Below are 26,113 nucleotides of genomic sequence, written 5' to 3' on the forward strand. Positions count from 1 at the left end.
TCACCCATCCATATCCACAAAAAATGTCCTCCCTGGGAACCGCCAAGGGTGGCCATACAGGATGACATATAGTACCATGCAGAGGAAGTTGCTCATTTCAATAGGATTTGCCATTGAAATCAGGCCCTCCTCTCGCTCCCACCACCGTCTCAAGCCCAGTTGGTGGGGATGCGGGAGAGGGCCTTCTAGGTGGTGGCCCTCTGCCTCTGGAATGCCCTCCCCAAGGAGATAAGGCTGGCCCCATCCCTCACCTCTTTCTGTAAGAACTTAAGTGACTTAGGGAGAAAAGAAAAGAGACTGAGGGGGAAAAGAAAAGAGCCCGAGGCTGTTAGGAATTGTGGGAGTTGAGTCCAAAACACCCGGAGAGCCAAAGTTTACCCATTTCTGATCTAGGTCATTATTAAAACTTTAGGAATGTAACTTCTCCGGGAATCCCCCCTTTCTGCATGTCTATATGCTTGGTTTAGGTGCAAAAGGTAACTTTACTGTGTTCTTTTTTGCCTTTTACTTCTATGCTTGTTTTCTAGACTGTGCTCTTATAGAGGAAGAGAAAGAAAAAACCATGTTTGAGCAGCTTTGTAGTGTATTTTGTACTAGCTTCTAAAGTATTCTTGGGCACTGAGGGCAGTGAGGACCCTGTCACTCAGCACTTCAGAAGATAAGAGCATAGCGGGATTTCTCCATTAACCAAATGAAGTTGCAGACTTCAGCTGGCACATTTCATGCTGGCAAATTCTTCCTTCCTGGAGACTTCAATGGAAGCTTTGCTGTTCAGGAGCCCTAAATAGCACATTTGCACACCTTTCGTCTGAACTGAAATCAGAAAGTACTAATAAAGCTCCCTTTCTGCCAAGTTTTTCAGAGACATCTTTCCAAAGTTTCTCACAGAATTTCATTAACAAGCTCCCAAAGGGCTCTCTATTCCTCCTTTAAAGGCCAAGTGCAGGTTTAAGGCAGGTTGGGCAAAGTATGGTTCATGGGCCACTTATGGTCCTAAGACCATTTATGAGCAGCCCTTAAAGGGCAACCAGGTCTTCCCTAGATTTCTTCAGGCTTAAAGGAAACACATGTTCCTGTTCAAAATGTCCACATATGAAGTATTTCCCCAAAGTCAGTGCTAAAGCATGGGTTAAACCCATAGTTCTCAAACCTCAGGGCCTTTGGACTTCAGCTGCCAGGATCTTTGACCATTAACATCTGGCAGGGCTCAAGGAACACCCCAGGATCAAGGATTGAGAACTGCTGGGTTAAAGTATGAATCCTTTTGACAGGAAGTGCTGATAAGAAGTTTTATCTGGATGATGGTTGCATGAATTCAGCAGGCATGGAGCCCACAGGCCAAAGACGGTAGGGAGATCGAAGTCATGATGTGATTAAAACTGAAATGACGATCACTCACATTATAGGACACCACCTTTACAGACTCCTCTTACTTTGAAATTAGCGAGCTACTATCCAAAAGACATAAAGGTAAAGGTTTCCCCTTGACATTAAGTCAAGATGAGTCTGACTCTTGGGGGTGGTGCTCATGTTCATTTCTAAGCCGAAGAGCCGGCGTTGTCCACAGACACCTCCTAGGTCACGTGGCTGGCATGATTGCATAGAGTGCCGTTACCTTCCCACCAAAGTGGTAGATATTAATCTACTCACATTTGCATGATTTCAAACTGCTAGGTTGGCAGAAGCTGGGGCTAATGATGGGAGATCAGCCCACTATGTGGATTTGATCTGTCAACCTTTTGGTCAGCAAGGTCTGCAGATCAGCAGTTTAACCCATGGCATCACCGCGGCCCCTCCAAAACACATACCCACCAACATTTCACAGATAAATTCCAGGACATATGTAGCCAAGCAACACCAGAGTGTGATCAAGATGGCAAAAGTCACCAATGAAGAAAAATGCAAATGCTAGGAAAGGCTGCAGCACTTTGATTTTGTTCTTTCCTCTCCCCTAAATTATTTCTTACCGAATTATGTGAATGCAAACCACTTTTGCACTTTTGAACTCAATTTGCAGCTACTGAAATAAGCAGAGAACAACGGGGAAAGGTGAGAAAAGTAGAAACTGGGACATTTTAAAAATAGCTGAAAAAGTGGAATGACAGAAGATGAATTAGGACAGGGGTGTGGTGTGGTTTCTGGGCTGTATGGCTGTGTTCTGACAGCATTTTCTCCTGACATTTCGCCTGCCTCTGTGACTGACATTTTCAGATGACAAAGCCTGGAAAGCACACAACACCCCAGTGATTCTGGCTATGAAAGCCTTTGATAATACATTGGAACTGTTCCCAACAAAGCCAGTTGTGAACTATGAAACTGAAGACTGGGAAAGCTGCATGATAAGTACCACCTAGCTCTGATCCCAACAGGTAGATCAAATATGATCAGCATCTTCTGAAGAAATCATGATGCTTATTTTCACATGGAAATCCTCTGCTGTGCTTATTTTGTCTTAACAGCATACACACTAGAAGCACATTACCGTCATTAAGCATTTTGGCAGTATTCCACTATTAACATGTAAAAATCACAATTTTCTGCTTTAGAGTGACCTTATGTTTATTGAAAATGAAACACCCACACAATCTGTATCTCTCTCTGATGTCCACCAGGAGCTGCTGTTTCTCTAGTGAAGAAACACCTTCCCAAAGGCAAGGCAGAGAGCAGTAAGACCTCAAAGGAATGGGGCAGGAAAAAGCAAGAGCTGGAAGAAAATACTTATTTTTAGATTGCCTGGAGGTTCAGAAAGTAATTATTTTCCATCTTCTAATTACTCAGTTGCAGATAATCATTTGGGTTATTGCTAGCAAAGCACATTGTCCCCTGATTTGGGAATCTGATGAGTCTTTGTTATTTTTGATCAAATCCGTTTTAAACAGCTGCAAGACTAGGAAAAAGTGGGGCCCTTTAGCCCTCTCCTTGCCCCCAAACAAAAGCTGAATTGCTGTAGCTTCATTATGATGGCAAGCAATGGCCTTACATAATTTAATGGTTCTTCTAAATTGCTTTTTTCCACCAGGTGAGTGTGAAAAAAGACATGTTTACTAAAATGTAAGTTGCACTGTGCAGTTATACTGTATATTTTCTATTGGATTATAGTTGATTAGATTTTTATGATGTAAAGATGTAATCATAATATCCAGAGAAAATTCAGGGGACTGTTTTGAGAGAAGCACCTCCAGGGAATTCCACCGCCTTGGAGAAATCTTTGAGAATTATTTGCTGGAAGAGAATTAGTTCCATTTTTTTCCAAGGCAAAGCCATGGGAATTCAATTCATTCCCAGTCTAGTTCTGGTCTAAGAGAAATCATGGGGTGATGAGCAGTAACCTACCTATCTATCTATCCATCCATCCATCCATCCATCTATCTATCCATCCATCTATATCAACACACTTGTGCGTGCGTGCACACACACACACTTGAACCTAATGCTCACTTTTTAAGGCTAAATTATCTCACCAAAATTTGGGTGCATATCAGATTTGCATCATGATATAGTAATCTTAGAGCCAAAGCAAAAGGAGCTGCACCTGGAGCTTCTCCTTGAGGGATGCCATCTCTAATGGCATCTCTAATGGCAATGGCTCAATGCTATGCACTCCTGGAATTTGTGGCTTGGTGAGACATCTGTACTCTTTGACAGAGAAGGCTCAAGACCTTGTAAAACTGCAACCCCCATCATTCCATAGCATTGAACCAAGGCAATTAAAGTGGATTCATTCTACAGCATAGATGCACCCCGAGGTTTTACTTTCAATTGCTGGAAACTTTTGTTTTTAAAGAAGGAATCCTTAGCCGGTAGAAACTGTAATGCACAGCCTTTTTTATTATTATTACCAAATTACAAAAAGTGCACTTTTTGCCACTGTGCATAACATTCAACAGCAAATAGTTTTTGGTTTCAGTGTTCTGAAAATTGAGGTGTGCATTATATTCGATTGCGCATTAGGCTCGAGTAAATAGGGATATACATATGCATATATGAAAAGGGGCTCCCTGGTAATGCAGCGGGTTAAACCACTGAACAAGTGAACTTGCTGAGTGAAAGGTCGAGTGGGTTGAGCTCCCGCTGTTAGCCCCAGCTTCTGCCAACATAGCAGTTCGAAAACATGAAAATGTGAGTAGATCTGCGGAAAGGTAATGGCACTCCATGCAGTCATGCCAGCCACATGACCTAGGAGGTGTCCACGGACAACGCTGGCTCTTCAGCTTAGAAATGGAGATGAGCACCACCCCGCAGAGTTGGACACAACTAGACTTAATGTCAAGGGAAAACCTTTACCTTTTATACATATATGTATGTTGTGACTCTGAATGAAAAAAAAAATCAAAATGAGCAAACATGGTTTCTGCTAGGGAGGCAGAAGTGGAGGAACTGACAGCTAAGGATTTTTGCTGCTCAGATATGACCCATAGTAGTCCACCTGGAGGTAAGCTAGTTAAAAGGCCAGCAATCATATGCATGCTCTTCCTCTTTCTGGAGAGAGTGGAAAAGGTTGTCCTCTAACCTCTTATGACCCCATCCCACAGCATCATCTCACCAGGCAGTGGTCATGTTCCCATGGAGCCGCTGATTTGGAGAAGGGAGGCACTTGTTCAGCATCCATGGTCTCACATGTCCTTTGCAGTTTGGAAGAGGAAAAGCAGCATTGGAAGTAGAATCATAAAATCATAGAGCTGGACAAGACTTCATGGGCCATCCAGTCCAACCCCCTGCCAAGAAGCAGGACAATCAAATTGAAAGCACCCCTGACAAATAGCCATCCAGCCCCTGTTTAAAAGCTTCTAAAGAAGGAGGCTTCACCACATTCCGGGGCAGAGAGTTCCACTGCTGAACAGTTCTCACAGTCAGGAAGTTCTTCATAATGTTCAGATGGAATCTCCTTTCTTGTAGTTTGAAGCCATTGTTCCACGTCCTAGTCTCCAGGGAAGCAGAAAACAAGCCTGCTCCCTCCTCCCTATAAGTTCCTCTCACATATTTATACATGGCTATTAGGGCTGGGCGGTTTCGTTTCGTTAATTCGTAATTCGTTAATAATTCGTTAATTTTTCCAATTACAAAACGATAACGAACCATTCTGGAGCAATTTTTTAAAAAAACGAATTTTTAAACACGTTTTGTAAATGCTTCGTATTTCGTTATTGTATTCGTTTTGTTATTGTTTTGAGGTCGTTTCGTTATTATTTCCGCATGTCTGGGGCAAGTTTTTTGTTTAATTAGTGAAAAAAAATTATAATATCACACCAACAGTCAACAACAGAGGGAGAGGGAAGCTTCAGAAGTTTTTGGAGGTTTTTTAGCGTATTTCGCTGTCGCGTCCGCCATTAACGAATCGATTCGTTATTGTTTCGGAAATCGATTCGTTAATGTTTTGTAATTTTTTTCACATTTACGAAATTTCGTAAATATCGAACTTTTTAGAAGGAAAATTTTGTAATTATTTTAAATATCGAAACAAAAAAACCCCCCAAATACAAATTGATTTTAGAAACAAATTTTTCCGTTGTTACCCAGGCCTAATGGCTATCATGTCTCCTCTCAGCCTTCTCTTCTTCAGTCTATACATGCCCAGCTCTTTGAGCCGCTCCTCATAGGGCTTGTTCTCCAAACCCTTGATCATTTTAGTCGCCCTCCTCTGGACACATTTCAGCTTGTCAATATCTCTCTTCAATTGTGATGCCCAGAATTGGACACAGTATTCCAGGTGTGATCTAACCAAGGCAGAATACAGGGTATCATGACTTCCCTGGATCTAGATCAGTGGTTCTCAACCTTGCCAATGCCGCGACCCCTTAATACAGTTCCTCAGGTTGTGATGACCCCCAACCATAAAATTATTTTCGTTGCTACTCCATAACTATCATTGTGCTACTGTTATGAAACGTCATGTAAATATCTGAAATGCAGGATGTATTTTCATTCACTGGACCAAATTTGACACAAATACCCAATACGCCCACATTTGAATATTGGTGGGCTTGGGAGGGGATTGATTTTGTAATTTGGGAGTTGTAGTTTCTAGGATTTATTGTTCACCTACAATCAAAGAGCATTCTGAACTCCACAGACAATGGAATTGAACCAAACTTGGCACACAGAACTCCCACGGCCAACAGAAAATACTGGAAGGCTTTGGTGGCCATTGACCTTGAGTTTAGGGGTTGTAGTTCACCTACATCCAGATAGCACTGTGGACTCAAACAATGATGGATCTGGACCAAACTTGGCATGAATACTCAACATGTCCAAATGTGAACACTGGTGGAGTTTGGGGAAAATAGATATTTAGGAGTTGTAGTTGCTGGGATTTATAGTTCACCTACAATCAGAGCGTTCTGAACCCCACCAACAATAGAACTGGGCCAAACTTTCTACACAGAACCCCCATGACCAACAGAAAATACCGTGTTTTCTGATGGTCTTCAGTGACCCCCCTGACAATCCCTTGTGACCCCCTCAGGGGTCCCGACCCCCAGGTTGAGAAACACTGATCTAGATACTATACTCCTATTGATGCAGGCCAAAATCCCATTGGCTTTTCTTTTTTTTTCTTTTTTTTGCCACCGCATCACATTGTTGGCTCATGTTTAACTTGTTGTCCACAAGGACCCCAAAATCTTTTTCACATGTACTGCTCTCGAGCCACGCGTCCCCCATTCTGTATCTTTGTATTTCATTTTTTCTGCCTAAGTGGAGTATCTTGCAATTGTCACTGTTGAACTTCATTTTGTTAGTTTTGGCTCATCTCTCTAATCTGTTAAGATCATTTTGAATTCTGCTCCTGTCTTCTATTTGTAATGGGATACTTTGTTCCCCATTACAAATAGCAGGGGATGAGTTGGATCTACTCAGGGCATTTCTACATATCCATTTAAACTGAGCTAGGAGGTGAATTAAAGAGAACCAGGTCACTGTGGGGCATCTACACAAGCACCCCAGGGAACTGGTTGGAGGCTGGGACAGTGGCCACAAAGAGCCATTGATTGTGGATCAACCCAAAACCAGGAGAAAGCAAACATTTGTTTGGATCTGTAAAATGCACTGGGCAGAAGGGGTGGGATTTTGCTTTGTGCCTTCAAGTCATTTCAGATTTATGGTGACCCTACGCCAAGTCTATCATCAAGGATTTTTGGGCAAGAGGATGTTTACCTTTGCCTTTTTTTGAGGTTGAAAGACTTAGCCAAAGTAACCCAATGGTTCACCCAATGGCTCACCCAATGGCTTTAAGGATTCAAACCTTGGTTTTCAGAGTCATAGTCCAATGCTGAAATTACTACATCACACTGGATCACTTTCTGCAATTAGGTGACAGTTAAATTAAAGTTTCCTCATGTAGAAGGGGCCATAGTTTCACCTTAGGGTCACTTATTTCATGCAGCTCTGTTTTCCCCATTGAGAGCTCACATGGTGTAGTGGTTTGAGCATCGAACTATGACTCTGAAGACCAGGGTTCAACTCCCTTCTAAGCCATGGAAATCCACTGGGTGACCTTGGTTGAGTTACATAGTCTCAGCTCCAGGAAACCCCTTCATAGGACCCACGGTTTTTGTCAGCAAGGAACCTGCCTGCTGCAGAAATCCATCGACAGATTTGTGAAGTGTACGGTGATACTGTTATGAGTGAAAGCAAAGTGCGTAAGTGGATACAACAATTAAAAGATGGCCGTGACAACGTCCATGATGAGGACCGCTCAGGTTCCTTGCTGACAAAAACCGTATCACATGCAGCGGGTGAGTTGATAGTCTTAAACATTTTTAAAGCACAGAACAGAACCGTACAGGTTAGCTACAGAGCAGAAACTGAGCACAGTTGTTCCCGAGGCATGCCAGTACATGACGCACGCGTTCGTTGTGGTATGCGCGTGAACTACTAGTGTCTACAACAAAAGGGTCCTTACTTAAAAAAATACCCCTTGTATAATCCATCTGCTTTGAACTGGATTATATGGCAGTGTAGACTCATATAATCCAGTTCAAAACAGATAATGTGTAATATCCATTTTGATAATCTGGATTATATGGCAATGTAGAAGGGGCCATAGTTTCACCTTAGGGTCACTATAAATTGGAAATGACTTCAAGGCACAATCAACAACAACAACCCTTCCTGTGGCCAGAATCATTCCATAATGTTTGTTCGCAAGCAAGCCAATTTGAATTATAATGGAAAGAATATTGCTATTAGGCTAATAATGAACATTTTAATTAATTAATTAGCTTATATGATTTTGTTCTCTAAACCCAATATTATTGGGAGATGGGGAAGAACTGTAATATTGCTATTTATCTTATAATTTCTCTTTCTTGAAATAGCCCAATTACACTTTTTAAAAAATAGCAGAAAAGCCTCTGCTACCACAGCCAGGGACAGAAATTGACATGGGCCAATTTGGAAAGACTCATCAAGGGGCTCTTCCTGCTGGGATAGCAATAAAATGAATAAAATCTACACACAGTGGGGGTTCAATTAAGAATAAACCAGCATAGGACAGAAAACCTTAAAGGCCTCAGTGGTTCTTTGTGTCAGAGTTTGAAGTGATTGATTTTCTAAAACCACTGTGTGATTGAAGTATGTTATTGCTGACATAATTTCCTTTATTTTTAACAAGAGCCATTACTAAAGATGACCACAATTAGTCACCACAACCTTCAATATTTCTACACACACACACACACACTGGAAATTATTTTTTAAAAATAACATATCTGCAGTACAAACACAGTTAGCTCTCAACATTTGCAGATTTAATTTTTGCAGATTTAAGTATTCATGCATTTGAATAATATGTTTTGAGCAGGAATCTCTTTATCCTTTAAGGTTCTTCTACACTGCCATATAATCCAGATTACCAAAGCAGATAATCCATATTATCTGCTTTGAACTGGATTATGTAAATTTACGCTGCCATATAATCCTGAACTGGATTATATGGCAGTGTAGACTTACATAATCCAGTTCAAAGTAGATAATATTGATTATCTGCTTTGGTAATCTGGATTTTATATGGCAGTGTAAGGTAAAGATAAAGGTTTCCCCTGACAATAAGTCTAGTCGTGTCCAACTCTGGGGTGGTGCTCATCTCCATTTCTAAGCCAAAGAACCAGCATTATCCATAGACACCACCAAGGTCATGTGGCCAGCATGACTCCATGGAGCACCGTTATCTTCCCACCAAGGCAGTACCTATTGATCTACGCACATTTGCTAGGTTGGCAGAAGCTGGTCCTAACTGCTGGAGCGCACTCCACTCCCTGGATTCAAACCGCCAACTTTTCAGTCAGCATGTTCAGTAGCTCAACGATTTAACCTGTTGCCCCACCAGGGGTCCCATATGGCAGTGTAAGATGACTGTGGTCAACGTGCATCATAGAATCAACCCGGAGAACCTAGAGGTCCCTAGATAAGTCTTCTTTCAGGTAAAGAAAATTACACTTGCAATTTGTATTTGCGGTTCTCCCACTTTTTGCAGAGGTTCAGCACCCCAACTCCTGCAAAAGTGGAGAATGTACTCTAAATGTCACTTCATACTGATCAAAATCCCAACATTTGCCTTGAGTTTTTATTAAGACATTCAAAGCAACAACACTTCCCACTGTTAAAAAATAAAATAAAATGTGGTGATGCTTACTTTTAATGTATGACTCCCAAAAATAGGCATGCTAGCACTGCATTTGCATTTTGAAAACCCACCACAAATCCTATCAGGAGGTGGAGGATTCTGACAAGAGAAGTCAGAAAGCACCTGACTACAGCAATAGATTGGTAATTTGACCTGGATGCTCTTGACAGAATAGGCTAGCAATAGATGACTGCATGCAAAAAGATCTTGTCGCACCTATGAGCTAACTGTGTGAAAGAAATTGTAGCAGAAGCTTTTGTTAACTTAAGTCTGCTTCCTCAGATATCTCCAAAACTGTGCTTGTATAAGATTTTCACTGGACATGACCCCGATATGGCTGAAATGGAGCGTGGTCCCAGCAGTGGAGGGGCAACAGCTGGATAAAACCAGAGCTTTGCTGGAAAGGAAAAGCTAAAAGCATTCATTATAGCTTCACCAAACATTAGAGATGTATGGCAATCAGAAGACTGATGGCTTTAAGGTCAGTAAAGCAGTGAACTCAGCTTTTAGTCCAAATGTTAAATGATTCATGCAAGGTGCTGAACCCTATTCACCTATCAGGTTTAGCACTTGGGATTATTCATTTAATTTTCAGACTAAATGCTAAATTAAATTCACTATCCCACTGGTATGGGAGGCACCACTGATAGAAATGGAAATGGGACAACTGAAAAAGCTGGATTGTAGGGCAGGATAAAGAGATGTTTAGAGTCCCAAGTGAGTGTAGAAAACCCAGCTCTGGAATAGGAGTGAGCTAAGTGTCAAGCTAGCAGCCATGAACAAAACTCTCCATGAGAAGCAAAAAAATAAGAAAAATAGGGCATATCTTGTGGCAAAAGGCTCTTTGGATCATCTGAAGGATGCAGCTGTCTGTGACCTTCAATTTGGTTCAGAAGTCTTGGAATCCCTCCAGAACAGCATGGGAAGTGACTCAGAAGCTTCCAGAAACTGGGGTAATTAGCATTTCCCATTCTGTCACCGGAAGCATCCAATGGATCCAGAGACTACGCTAAGCAAATGGACAAACAAAACAACGGAGATGTGAAGTATACTGGAATGCAGGACAGTAAGAGACTCTTGAAAGAAGACACAGGCCGTCTATTCTGTTTCCAAGGATGTCACTCACAGTATGTTTTGCAAAGCCTGTTCCCAGGTAAATGTATAAAAGACCACAGCTTTTATCTGGGATATCCAGGAATGGAACAGAAGTGTGGGGTGTCTGATCAGAAAGAAATAGTTATGAGTGAAGCTAAGTGATGCTATAGGAAAAGAACTGAGAGTCTAGCTGCTTTCTTTTTCTTTTTGCCTGGTGTTTTCAAAAGCTTTCATTTCCTACTGCAGACTTCAATAGTCACTTCTTAATGTCCTGCATGGTGCTTTAAACCTCTTTTATAACTTTACAGATTCATTTTAGCCACAGAAAGTGTTGGAAAGGAACCTGGGTATTTTTCCCCTCAAAGGTTTTTCTCCAGTTGCTAAAAGAGAAGGACAATTGATCTCCCTCCAGCCACAGGTATCATCTCCAACTATAAGGCAGGGTTTGGTATCTACAGCTGATCCCTGGGTGATTTGTGGGATCAAGTAAACATTGAAATAGATCTCATAAATCTTAAATCTTGTCCACCTTGCTATAAGGAGTATAGCAATGAGAAGCACCAAGGAGCTGTTCCTGTAATAAATTTCACCTGTCTCTTTGTGTTTCTCATTCCCTCCCAACAGGATCAAGACTGGTGCATCCACAATGCACAACTATGGCAGTTTAACACCACTTAAACAGCTGTCATTCCATCTGAGGGAGTCCTGGGATTTCTCCTTTGGTAAGGTCCTTAGAATTCTCTTTCCCACTGGCGAATTATAGCACTAGAGCTCCCTAACAGAGAATTCTAAGTATTATAAATTCAAGGATTTCACAAAACATGGTACCTGAAGAAAAATTGCAAGGCTATAACTGTGCAGTGTGAATCTCCTTCCCCACTCCCCAATTATATCTATGAGGTTCTCCCTCCCACTCTGATAAAAAAATTACTTACCCGGTAATCACTGGAGGTGACGTAGAAGATGGGCAGGAAGGCCAACCAGATGATGCATGTGGTATACATGGTGAATCCAATAAACTTGGCCTCATTGAAATTTTCAGGACATTTCCTGGTCTTGAAGGCATAGACTGTACATAAGACGATCAAGAGGACATTGTAGGTAAGTGAAATCAGCATACTTGAATCTCGGTTGTTGCACTTGAGAGTGACAATGTATCTTTTGTCTGGCTCTGTCTCCTTTCGTGTACCAGGAGTCTCCACCATGAGCCAGATGATAACTATGATTATCTGGCAAGAAATAAGAGCCATGCAGATAACCACCTGTGAAGTGGGGCTTATGAACCGAGGGCGTTGCACACCTTCTTTCACCCCACTAAAGATACGAGCGATACGGTTTGTCTTGGTCAGGAGAGCGGAGTAGCAGACAGCAAAGGAGGTACCCAGTCCTAGGCGACGCAGGGTACAGACTGCGGTGGAGGGCTTGGCAATGAAGATGAATGTCATGCTGTAGCACATCAATACCCCAGTGAGCAGGATGTAGCACAGCTCACGGCCAGAAGCCTTCACAATGGGAGTGTCATTGTTCTTAGCAAAGACCCCAAAAACAAACATTGTGGAGATGAAACCAAGGCAAGAAATAGTAACAGGTCCAATAGCCCACACATCTTTCCAGCGGATGTACTCTTGGGGTAGCTCATAGCATCCATTTAATGTCTCATTGGGCCAATAGCCAGGACCACAGTCCTGGCATGTAAACTCATCCACCAGATACTCATAAGGCTGGCATGGGATACATATCCAACAGCACATGTCTCCTGGCTGCATGCTCTTCATTTCATTCTTCTTGCAAGGGTCACTGCACTGGGAAACAGGGATTGAGGTCTTCACCCATGGAATGAGGCTTGTGTTGAGGATGAGCCCTTCTGCCCAGTAGCCAACTTTCTGATAGTGATATCTCCCGTTGCTTCTGTGGTAATTAAAGATATTGTAGCGGCCAATTCCATCTCCACAACTGTCAAATCGAACTGTACTTTTGGTGTCTAATGATGGCCGAAATGGAGCTGTGAAGCAGAATAGAGAGAAAATCTAACTCAAATGATAGGAAACGGAAGAATGGTAAAATTGGATGTCCACATTTAATTGAATTGTAGCTTTACACATACCTCTCTCTCTCCTTCCTGGGGAATGTCTATAAAGGATTAACTACAAAGGATGAACATATTTGAAAGGAACCTGCTTCTGCCTATTGGCATTGACAAAAGAAAAGACTAAGAAAAGAAACATTTGGGCAGAAATAGGGTGTTCCATCAGAACGTCTGTTCTGTTATCTTTGCTTTCAGCTCCCCCCCCCCCCCCAATATTTCACCAGCTAGGGAAGCACTGCAGAACAACCACAATAAAAATACGTGTATATATGGTCATAATTCTATTAAATATTAGTGAAATGTAATCACAACATTTCACGGAATGGCATAATGCTTGTTGGCTGTCTCAGTACTTTCACATTAATTGACTACAATACTTGCAGGTGGGAGCAACTTTAGGTGTGAATTAGATATACATAGATTAGAAACCACTGGCTTCATCACACTAGAGAAAAAAATCCACTTAAAATCTGGTTTCTGCTTCCTGCAGAATTCTGGGGTTTGTAGTTCAGGGAGGAGCCTTTAAACAGCCTCACTTAACTACAAACCCCAGAATTCTGCAGGAGGCAGAAACAAGATTTAAAGTGGATTAATTATCTAGTGTGACAAAGAAGGTACTGACTTGTACATTTGAGTTGCACAATGATATATGCCCCAAGGAGCATATCTGATATTGGTAGGGATTACACACATGGATCTGCACATACTATGCATATACATAGCACATTTAACATATCGCCAGCAAACTGAATACACATACAAGCATCAAAAGATTACATGAAGTCCACAGTCATACACTGTGTACCTCTGAAATAAAATCCCTACACTGTTTTCAAAAGATGGTTGGTTTATAGCTGCCAAACTTTCACACTGATGTGAATACAGTACTTGCAGAGGATACATTCATGAACTTCACACAAATATATACAACTACAAATGGCCTAAGAATACCAGGGTTACACTGAAGGACTTAGAAAATGCCTAATGAAGACATATTTTGTCAGATGTAGATAAATTAAACCACAGATACAGCCACATAGATACAGGGACTGTGCTATTATGAACATGAAGGAGACCAAGCTATGACCCATTAAATCTTGAGATAGGGCTTGCTCAGGTGAACCACAGGTCATCCTATCCATACCAACACAGGAAGCCAGGAAGTTTAGTTGGTGAACATTGTCTTAGCAATGAAATTGAATTCTGAGGCAAGTTTCACCACAGAAAGACTCCCAATGGATCCAGGCTCCCTGCAGCATGTTTTTTTATGGAGGTGGGGAGGGCGCTCATTTAATTTTCTAGTGCAATGTGTGAAGTAGTAGCCCCAGGATCTCACCAATCACTTACTACCTTAGGCTGAACTCCTGCTCCCTGTGCCTCCTCCCCTTATCTCCTGTGTTTTGCCTAACACCCCCAAGCATTTCTACAAGTGTTGCAAACCAAAGTGATTAGCTTACCATCAAACGTTACATTGAGCATGAACTCCTTGTAGAATTTCTTGCCATTCACTGGCTTCATGGAATCACAAAGCTTGGAGACATTTGGGCACAGCGCTTGGTACATGTTGTGCAGGGCATGGGCCATTGCGTAGACTGCATTGACTACAAACATAATCTTTGATTCTTGCTCAAACTTTCCTGTTTTTAGAGAGAAGCGGCTACAGTTTTGGTGGTGGAAGCTGCACTGGAACTTGTGTTCCCAAAATTCCCGGAACCATGGGTTTCGACTGTTGTTGTATGGGTCAAGGTTCCGAAAGTACACAGCAAATTCCTGTATTGGATAGGATGCTAATTCAATCGTTATAGCTCCCTCAGCCACTGGTTCACTACCAGCCACTACACTCTCAAGAGCACCCCAACCATCACTTGCTACCCATGTGAAGGAAACATTGATCCTTTGGGCAGCTGCCAACAACTCCCGTGCATCCTCACTTCGGGTGAAGAGAACTACCACTTTTGCACTGGGTTTCTGCATCAGTGCCTTAATCACACCATCAAAAGTCTTCTTGTTCATGGATCGCCCCACTTTCTCAGAGGTAGCAATGCAAATGTTGCGGGCTCGGGCTTGCAGTTCAAAAGCTTCAATTCCTGTTTCTCCGTAGTCACCTTCTGAGGCCACCGTGGAGACATAGGTCCAGTTAAAAAACCTCAGGATCTCAGACATAGCCTTAGCTTGATAGAAATCTGGTGGAACGGTGCGAGCAAAGTAATCATAGCGAGACTTGTCACTGAGCTTGGCACTAGTGGAAGCATAGCTGATCTGGGGAATCTGGAACAGTCGCAGTAGATTAGCCACCTAAGGGGAAACAAGAGAGGGAAGGGACTTGTTGAGATACAGAAAAATAGCAAGTAAAGATGCATACAGGAACAGTGGCGGTTCAGACTTTTTTACCTGCTCCAGAGAAGAAAGCGATAATTGTATTTTAATTCATTGATTTGTTATTTATTAAATATGTATATCCAAGGATTTCAGTGTAGTTGACAAAATGAATTTTAATAATAATAATAATAATAATAATAATAATAATAATAAAAACTTTATACTGCTCTATCTCCCCTAGGGGACTTAGGGCAATTTCCTAATACCAAAACACCAACATACAGAGTACGCAAAATATAAGCGTAGAATGATCAAAACAACACAAATACATTAAAAACCAATCCCACCCAATTCTTTGTGCAAAAATTACTGTTAGGGCAAGAATTTCAAAAATGGGCCTAGGTAAATTAAAAAGGCCAGATCAAGACTAGTGTAAGAACAGGACATGGGGTGTATGGGTAAGGTGCAATAACCGGTCCCAACCATAGTAAAAGTGGGGCCTGTGGCTGCTCAGTTCCAGAGCCTATTGGGGGACTGTCCAGGATAGAAGATGAGAGTGCGAGGCCAGATTCTAATAGTGTCCAGGGGCTGGGCTGGCACTAGTCATTTTCAAAGACCTTGTGAAACCACCACATCTTACGAAAAGAGGAGAGGGATGGGGCCTGTCTTATTTCCCTTGGAAGGGAGTTCCAGAGGTGGGGGGCCACCACTGAGAAGGCCCTCTCTCTCGTTCCCACCAGTCATACTTGTGACTGTGGTGGGAGCGAGAGAAGGGCCTCCCTGGAAGATCTTAGAGTTTCCACTGGTCCATAGAAGAAGATGCGATCACGAAGATAGGTAGAGCCTGAACCATTTAGGGGTTTATAGGTTATAACCTGCACCTTGGATTTGGCTCGGTAACTTATTGGCAGCCAATGAAGCTGTTTTAATAGGGACATTGTATGCTCCCTACCATTTGCTCCAGTTGCCTGGCTGCCACCCATTGTACCAGTCGAAATTTCTGGGCTGTCTTCAAGGACAGCCCCACATAGAGTGTGTTGCAGTTGTCCAATCTGGATGTAACCGATGGTTTAAATATCTAAGAAGAGTTATATGTTGGCTTCTAAATCAGGGGCATGTATTAATTTTAGACCCCAATTTAAGCAATTAAATTCTTAAGATTCAATTGAGACTTCTCAAATCACAGTGAAGGAAACATGGGAGTAGTTTAATATTATGTTTGAGCTGATACTAGTGATTTGCAATCAACCAATAACCCAGAAACAGAAATCACAGTTTGAAGTGTCTGTATGATGTTTGAACTGAAAAATACTGTGAGCATTGTTCTTCTTTTAGATACTGCAATACCATGGTGATGTGAAAGACAACATTCAGCCATAAGGCTAAACAGAAGGAAAATAAAAGTAGCCTAGAAGCTTAAAATAATAGCTTTTCTATCATACCATTCTCAAGCCATGGTTGGTACAATGTACAGCTTGTTGCCTGGAATTTCTACCTGATCTTAATCTTTAAGTACATCTGGTTTCATAAAATGGAAAGAGAAAACAAATCGCAAGGCACTGGTACTATTGCCTAACAATCACTTGCGGCTTCACATGACCACTGAAGACTTGTCTCCCATACTCAGAGAAAAGTAGGTTATAAATAAACAAACAAATAGATTCATGCTTGAATTTTTTTTTGTGTGAAGACTAGAGTATTGATATTCAAAAACATACAGCTCACATTTGGAGAGAGTCAAATTCTCTTCCGGATCCTAAATTTTTGCAAAGTATTTGTACAAATGGGAGAGTGGGGGGGGGGGGGGGGCATACTGCAAATCTAATATTCAAAGCATATGTTTCAAAGATGCTTTGCTGTTGACAACACAATCTTAATTGGATGTGTAACCCATGTTACTTTCTTACATAAGGCATTAGGTTAACAAAGGACAGCAGTGCTGCCATCAATTAGCCTCGTCTGGACTAATTGTTTATGGCACACAAGTGCTACTTTGAGATGTCTGTGACATGCACTTGAACTGTATCATATGCACTGAAAAGCTCTCTAGAAATGTTGGTGGGATGTTGCCATGTGAAATGTCTGTTAGCGTGAGAAGCACACATAGAGCAGCCGACACATGTTCAGTGGGCACCAGATTTCTGAACCACATAAAATGCAGTAAAGATACCCTGCAGTGTAGAAATGACCTTAAATTATCTTCCTAGACCATTGAAATTAACCTCTTGCTGTGCTGAATAGGGCATTTAATGGGCACTGTTATGACAAGCTTCTTGCAGTTTCATACAGGCAGATGTCAACGTATACATTTGGATGACATTCTGGAAGTTTTTCCTGGCAGCTGTAATGGCTAAAACCCAGGAGTTTAATCCAAATCAAATCAATAGGTATGTTACCACTGATCTCAGTAGGAGGTAGATTGCACTTGTTAAAATGGCAAGATGGAATGATGTTGTAGCAGATAACAGCATCACAAATATTCTTATGCACAGCTTCTCTATATGTTTTGACCTACATCCTTAATGGCATAGTTAGCTTTTTGTTTGTTACTAGGCTAAATCAGACCATGCAATTGCATTGGGAAAATAAACCAGAGTCATTATGTGTTGCATTCAATGAGCCACACTGACCATTAGTTCAAGCAACAGACTTTGTATAATTGGGAACAGCACAACAGCAAGCCTATCTAGATTGTCAGTATGAGTTTTGATTTATAAAACCCCTTTTCCTGGCAAATGGAATCGTGTCAGTATTGATTGTCGGAGAGACACAATTCCTCCTAGGATTGCATAAGCAGTCTTAATAAACACATGGATAAAGTATCCTTATTGGCTTTCTTCCTAGCTATCTGTGTCACAGTTGGTACAAATGTCCATCACATTTACAGAAAATTGCTCAAAGACAGTGCTTTGCAACAAAATAAACATTTATAGAAATCTGCCTCTTAGTGTTCAAGGCAAACTATCTGGCAGTACCAGTTCCGACTCCCAGCAATGCCAGTGCTACAAATTAGGGAGGGCATAGGCTAGACCTTCTCTGTTTTGGAACTATGCCTCTCGTGCATTTATTTATGAGGAACACATATTTTGTCAGAGTAGTGTGAAACTGAAATGTAAAAAAAAACTTTGCAAATGATTTTTGTCTTTAAAGGAAAGGATGTTTTCTAGAAAACACAGAGATACCGCATCAGGAAAATGGTCAATTGTTGTGAGCTTTTCTCATTTGAGGACTTTTGGGGGAGAGGTTACCACTATGTTTTTGTACAGAAAATATGCATTCCCAAGTGTCTCAAAGTGAAAAAAGAACAGTGAAATATATCGTTGAATGAAAATGTCAATTAGTTTGAAATATTTTGAGCTTTAAAAATCATGTCAGGGTTGCCAACTTAAATTTTAGGATTGAAAACCCATCACTACTTAGTGGCCCCAGTTCAGTGTAAACATGTTTGGATCTATACTGCACCAGCACAGCATCACCATGTCAAAGAGACAGGAGCAAGAGGAGAAAGGGACAGGTGAGAGAGGTGTTGTGCCCATTCACATGGTCACATGCCATTTGTGCAAAGTACTATGCAGAACACCAAATGCATGATTCCTGAGCTTTTATATTGCATCAGCCCTGGGCAGCAGTGGCGATGGGCTTAGATTTAGAATAATACCTCAATGGACTGATGGTGAGGGAAAAGGAAAAAGAGTTAGAGAGAGAAAACTAGACAAGACAGAGGTACTCCTGGTTAGTCGCAAGGCCGAACAGGGTATAGGGTTACAGCCTGTGTTAGATGGGGTCGCACTCCCCCTGAAGACGCAGGTTCGCAGTTTGGGTGTGATCCTGGACTCATCGCTGAGCCTGGAACCCCAGGTTTCGGCGGTGACCAGGGGAGCATTCGCACAATTAAAACTTGTGCGCCAACTGCGACCATACCTTGGGAAGTCTGACTTGGCCACGGTAGTCCACGCTCTGGTTACATCCCGTCTTGACTACTGCAACGCTCTCTACGTGGGGTTGCCTTTGAAGACGGCTCGGAAGCTCCAATTAGTCCAACGGGCGGCAGCCATGTTACTAACAGGAGCGGGGCGCAGGGAGCATACAACTCCTCTGCTGCACCAGCTCCATTGGCTGCCGATTTGCTACCAGGCCCAATTCAAAGTGCTGGCGTTGGCCTTTAAAGCCCTAAACGGTTCTGGCCCAACTTATCTATCCGAACGTATCTCGGCCTATCAGCCCACCAGGACCCTAAGATCTTCTGGGGAGGCCCTGCTCTCTATCCCGCCTGCTTCACAAGTGCGGCTGGCGGGGACGAGAGACAGGGCCTTTTCTGTGGTGGCCCCTCGGCTTTGGAACGCCCTCCCCATAGAGGTAAGATCAGCCCCCTCACTGATGGTGTTTCGAAAAAGACTGAAGACATGGATGTTCGAACAAGCATTCGGTTAACTCGGTGCAATGAATCTGATGATCAAGGACTGGTAATCACAGACGATGAAATTGGACTGCGTTTTTAGTTAAGAGATGCATTGGTTCGATATTGGTGGCCCAATATTGTATATTATGTATGTGTTTTTATGCTTTTTATATTGAATATTGTTGATTATTGTAGTGTTGTAAACCGCGTTGAGTCGCCAATGTAGGCTGAGAAACAGCGGTATACAAGCGCAGTAATAAATAAATAAATAAAAATAAAACTAGAGAAGGAAGATCATGAATGAGGCTAGGAGAAGTGGGGTTTTTAAAAACCAGGGGATAAGACAAAGGACTTTGGACATTTTGCCACCAGCGTCATAAAATGGAAGCTATCATGTGAGTTGCTCCTGCAGAATTCTGGGAAATGTAGTTCAAGGTGGAGCCTTTGGAATTCTCAGCTAGAGTGGTCTTCAGCTTCCCTAAACTACATTTCCCAGAATTCTGCAGGAACAGATGAGACTATTGGCCTCCGTTCTATAACACTGGTGGGAAAACCTCTTGGATCACACCAACTTGTTGTCTCACAGTATTCATGCAGTTGAAACAAATGGAAACATGCCAGTATTGAAACAATAGGTATTGTTGTTCTCTGAAATTGTGCTTTGGTGATGCATGGTCCGGTACCATTTTTCTACACTGCTTAGTAAACCCTGCCTTCCTGCCCGTGCATGGCCTATGTAGCTTTTGCACATGTTTAAATTTCAAAAGCAACCTCACCTTTCTTGGAAATAGTGAGGGGGGGGGGAGGGGGAGAATCATGCCCACTCCTGCCACATGAATGCCAGAATATCGCAACTGCAGCGGAAGGGACTCATCACACGAGAGACAAAATTGGAACAATAGTGATAACAGGAGCCATTGATGGGTTTCCTCCATCAATGTGAAGAGATACTCTACTAACAATTGAAATGCAAAGCAACAACATAAAATACATCTGATAAGTTCCAACAAAACACGCTATTATCTTCCTGTAACTGCAATTTACCAGAAGGGATGGATAAAGAAGGGAAAGGCAATTTTTTTTCATTAAAACTAAAGTTGGGAAATAAAAGAGAAACAGGATAAAGGACACAGGGAGAGCATCAAGACAACAGAAGACAAGAGACAGAGAAAGAATGGGATAAAAGAATGGTCACAAGCATTTTAGATAAGGGATGCTCCTGCATTTTGTTATTATTGTAATCATGCTCTTCCTCAGGATACTTAGCTAAGTGCATTTCCTCCTATGAACTCCCACGAGCCCTGAAGTCCTCAGGAGAGGCCCTACTCTCGGTCCAACATTGTCTCAAGTGTGATTGGTGGGAACGAGAGAGAAGGCCTTTTCGTGGTGGCCCCACGGCTCTGGAACCCCCTTCCTATAAAGGTTAGAATGACTCCCTCTGGGCTTTCATTTAGAAACCAAGCTAAAACCTTCCTATGGAAGCAGACCTTCCCTGAAGAAGATCATTATCATGACAAACATCAGATCTTCGTATGCAGTGTGCTAAGTATAAAGTAGATCTTCGGGCAATGGATTTGATAATGGACTTGACTAGGACCAAAGGAATGGGTTTTAGATGGGGTTTTAACTTGGGATACTTAAACAGTGTTTCTGTCAGTTTATTTATAATGTATGCCATGGTTTTAAAATATAATTTTATATGCTATAATTTTCTCTATTAGAGATGTTGTGTTTAGCAAATTATTTTGTATGTTGTGTAATGCTTGTTCACATGTTGTGCGCCGCTTTGATTCCCAATTCAGGAGAAAAGTGGGATAGAAATAAATAAATAAATAAATACGATGAATAATATTTACCCCACTCCATTTTATATCACCAAACAGCCTGTAAGGCCAGTCAGATTGAGGTTTAACAACTGGGGCCAAAGTCAACTGAGCTTAATGATCAACAGAGATTTGAATTTGAACATCTCCAATCTCCATCTGTCATGCAAAGTACTGCATTGGCATACTGGCTCTCATGAACTAGAAATGTTTATTTCAAGTGATGACAACATTGATTCTGGTGCCTTAAATGAAAAAAGAAGAAGAAAGAAACCAGCCTTTAAAGGACTCGAGTGACTATTTGAGCAGTCTAGCTAAACTGCTTTATGAAGAATGGTTCAACCTGAGGGTTGCAATAATCTCAGACAAGAGCTATTTAAAATATATATATAATACAATACATATAGAGCTCAGAAAGAAGGATATATAACATGTTGAGAATCAGAGTACTTGTGGGATGGAGACAAAGAAAGGGAGAGGTCCTTTAAAAATGCCATTTTTTTAATCTCAAGAAGTCTAAAGAGAGATAAATGACTTGAGCGGCCAGTTGATCATTCCATAATCAACAGTGGTTTGAGTTGAAGAAATTAGAAGATGCATGTTTTAAAAAGTTGTCACCTGTTAGTTTAAAGTATCTGCAAAACAAACTGCTGTTAAATGCACAGAATTAGGAACTTGGGGGGAAAACCTTGATGAATAAGCTAAATGAATATGTACTATGCTTCCTGTACATGTAATAGATATTAGGCCTGGGTAACAACGGAAAAATTTGTTTCTAAAATCGATTCGTTTTTTGGGGGTTTTTGCGTTTTGTTATTTAAAATAATTACAAAATTTTCCTTTTAAAAAGTTTGGTATTTACGAAATTTTGTTATTATTAACGAATCGATTCGTTAAAATGGCGGACGCGATTGCGCAATGCTAAATGCTCTATAAACAAAATCATTTCATAAAATAAATCACATAAAATAATCAAATAGAACAAGATATTAAGATATTAAATAAAAAAGTAATAAGATAAAGTAGCCAAAACTGAGTCAAATAATATAATGAAATAAACAATAATATAATAATAAAATTTAAATAAATATAAATAATAATAAATAATAATAATTTATAAATAATAATAATAAATATTAATAATAAATAATATAAACAGCTTGTGTTTCACCACCAAAGAGAAATGTTTTTTTTTCCTTTTTTTTTGGAATATTTTTTAATTTTTTTTAATAATAAAAGAAATATTAGCAGAAAAAGAAAATTAACAAAATGCTAGCCCTGAAGTGGGGCAAAAACAGCCACAACAAATGGGTGAAACCACTTGTGTTTCACCACCAAAGAGAAATGGTTTTTTTCTTTTTTTTTGGAATATTTTTTTTATTTTTTTAATAAAAAAAAGAAATATTTAGCAGAAAAAGAAAATTAACAAAATGCTAGCCCTGAACAACAACTTGAAACACACACACACAGCAAGCAATGCCTCCTGCTCTCTCCCACCCTCCTCGCTAGTCCCAAGCAGCAGCCTCCTCACTAGTCCTCCCTAGTCCCAAGCAGCAGCCAGCAACGCTAAAGCGTCCCAACCCGCTCCTCCCGGCTCCTCGCCTCAGCCCAGAATGAGAAATGCGGCCACGTGGAGCCGCTTTTAAAGGGCAGCCCGCCCAATCAGAAGGAGCCACGGTGCTTGGAAGCGCCGGATTGGCTCCTGGCGCACCCAGCATCCTCCATCCTTAAACGTCATTTCCGAAACGGGCGGAAGCTCGTAAAAAAGATGGAGGATGCCGTTCCGTTATTTAAAAACACTTCCGGGTTTGAAAATAAGTTTTGAAATCATTTTGTAATTGTTAAAAATAACAAATAATTAACGAATTACAAAATTAATGAACGAAACCGCCCAGCCCTAATAGATATCCCTCCCCTCAAAAAAAAACTACTTAATATTCTAGGAGTTATATATATAGAACCAAGCTCTCTGGCCCAAAACAAGAAATGCACCTAATCTAAATCATAACACACTTTTCTTTTTAAAAATGCTTACTGTTTTTATTCACAACAAATTGGCAAATTGTATGACCTCTGTGTCTTTTCAGAGATGTACCAGGCAGACATCCAACAAGTGACACACAAAGATGAACTGATGTGGCCATCTGCACCTGCCATTGCTCTGGCCTTGGAGGGAGAGAAGAGCAGCCAGACACAGCTGTGTCATGCCTTGGCTCAGCAGCTGAAAAGAGCCCCTCCTTCCATGGGGCAGACACCATTGCTTCTGAATAAGAGAAGAGCAATTAGCATCTGCTAGACATAGCACATTACCGTATAAGATCTTAAAATTGTGTTCCTGCATTGCAAACCCATCCTTGCAGAGAGCCAGAACATTCTAGTATAGCCGCTTGCCCTATCGTACACTCTAGGTGAAAATGCTTTCAAAAAGTTGCTCACACTTTGAGCAAAACGTTGATCACATCAGCTCAATGTAACTTCTCCAAACCTACACATTGCTCCAGATTGCCAATGCTTTCATTTCATTTCATTTCTAACTATTCTTTTGTGGCTTTGTCACTGAGCATGTTTACAGTTGCATGATAAATCACTTCCAGATTTATTTATTTTTTGCAATAAATTTTTATTAAAGTCATAGTTATACAGATCCAGTTACGAACTATGTTCTGAAAAAAGAAAGAAAACAAGAAGAAGAAAGAAAAAAAAGAGGAAAGAAAAATAAAAAATAAAAAATAAAATGTGTGTGTGTATGTGTGTGTATACACACACACACTGTATTTTCTAGCATATAAGACTACCTTTTAACCCAGGAAAAGCTTCTCAAAAGTTAGGGGGCCGTCTTATACGCTGGGTGTCATCTTATAGGGCGGGTATATCCCAAACTCTGTATTTTAAAAGTTGGGGGTCGTCTTATATGCCCAGTCATTTTATACGCCAGAAAATATGGTGTGTGTGTGTACACACAATTTGACTTCTATCTACTTCTTTGTGATGGTCTCACAATATAGTCAACTGTTATGTTTAAACCTTAATTTACTTCTCTTTTCCCTCCCCCCCCCCCCCGCAACTACTTATCCTAAACAGCAATTTCTTTATATATACACACACACACAAAATCTATCATTCTTATTTATATCAGTATCTTCATCTTTTCCTTTAAAAAATATTATTTCACTATTCGCCAATCTATTTGAGCTTTTTTTCTTCCTTGGTGCATCATCATCAGGTAAGTCAATCTATCCATATTCATGATTTCCATTGATTTCAATGACCACTGATCTACTGTTAGTATCCCTTCATTTCTCCAGCATGAGAAATGAAGCTGGAGAAATCACTTCCAGATTTTCTGAATAAACACATACTGTACCACCCAACACCTTTCCTCAGTCGTGGATTCTGCAAAGGGGAGGTGTACTTATGAGTGTCCAACCTTGTTTTGGGCTGCAGGATCTTGAAGGGAAAAAATCAGAAGTCTTGCAAACTGTATGGGAATGCTTATGCAAAATATATACAGTATATTCTGGTGTATAAGACTACTTTTTAACCCAAGAAAATCTTTTCAAAAGTCAGGGGTCGTCTTATACGCAGGTGTAGTTTTATGCATGGGAGTTGTCTTAACTCTATATTTTAACAACAAAACTTGGGGGTCGTCTTATACACCCAGTCTTATATGTTGGAATATTCGGTATGTATATATCCATCTGCTTCAAGAATTACTTGTGAAACTGCACAGCTACCTGGAATGTAAAACAAATTCAAAAGAAAGCGAACAGAGCGAAAATGGGACGTTATGGCTGTGCAGTTGAAGGGTTTCTCTGTCTACTTGCCAGAAGTGAAATGACCAGCAGCTTGGAGACAAGAAAGTAAAGCAGAGAAAAGTGACACTCACGACACACCCACAATATGTATTCTCCCAAACCTGCTGCTGTAGCACTTTTGACTTTTTGTACCACTGCCAATACTGGAAGAAAGTGCTTTTTGCCAGCTAAAAATGGGGGTCCCCCGTGACTTTAAAAGGATACTCTTACTATCTCTTGCAAACTGGTTTGAAGTGAGTTTGAGACAATGTCATGCTAGTGTTTCCAATGGTTGTCAGGAAGCTGCTAACGCATGGCTCGGCACTCATGCAATAATGTCCTTAATCACCTCTATTGTTGCCATACTGTTTCTCTTATGTGTCATGTCTTATTCAGATTGTAAGCATGAGGCAGGAAAGACATTACTCATTTATAAGCAACCCCAGGAGCCTTTTTGGCTGAAGGGTGGAGTATAAATACTCTAAACAAAGAAAGAAACAGAGAAACAAAGTATCTGCTGAATGCATCATTGTCAAGAAGAGGAGACCTGGGGCAAAGTGGGGAGAGCAAAAGGAGTTCTAGAGAGACAACACCATAACTCTCTAATTCTGGGGATGTCTCTCACTTAGTGTTTCTCCAGCAGCTTAGTGCAAAGAAATTTAAGGCTTCCTGTTATAGCTGAGATCTAAATCTTTCCAAAGAGTTAATGAATAGTGGCTAAAATAGTTTGCTCCTGGTCATTATTTTCAGTGTCATCCTTTCCCTTGTGGTCTAAAGTCATTCAAGTTGTTATGAAGCTATATTTTATAGAGTTATGGTAGTGTGCTTTTATTCTTCCGAAACCACCTCATAACAAATCCCTGCCTCCTATGAATATTGCGCAATGATGCTTGCCCTTCTCCTTGGGTGGTGTGGGAGGTGAGCATATGCTGGTTTTTGTTAAAAACATGGAAGTGGGGGAAGCTCTCCCTGTAC

General features: G+C 41.0%; 1 protein-coding gene across 1 annotated transcript in view; it reads right to left on the bottom strand.

The window, feature by feature from the left end:
- GRM2 (glutamate metabotropic receptor 2) overlaps positions 1-26,113 on the bottom strand; it is a 135,364-nt gene that overhangs the window by 10,687 nt on the left and 98,564 nt on the right. Inside the window, exons 3-4 of the mRNA XM_060765818.2 lie at positions 14,261-15,098; positions 11,653-12,719 (exon numbers count right to left, since the gene is read on the bottom strand). Of these exons, the coding sequence (XP_060621801.1) occupies positions 11,653-12,719; positions 14,261-15,098 (1,905 nt within the window). The remainder of the gene's footprint in view (positions 1-11,652; positions 12,720-14,260; positions 15,099-26,113) is intronic.

The sequence above is a fragment of the Anolis sagrei genome, chromosome 2 (genome assembly GCF_037176765.1).
Source record: "Anolis sagrei isolate rAnoSag1 chromosome 2, rAnoSag1.mat, whole genome shotgun sequence".
In the NCBI taxonomy this organism is placed as follows: Eukaryota; Metazoa; Chordata; class Lepidosauria; order Squamata; family Dactyloidae; genus Anolis; species Anolis sagrei.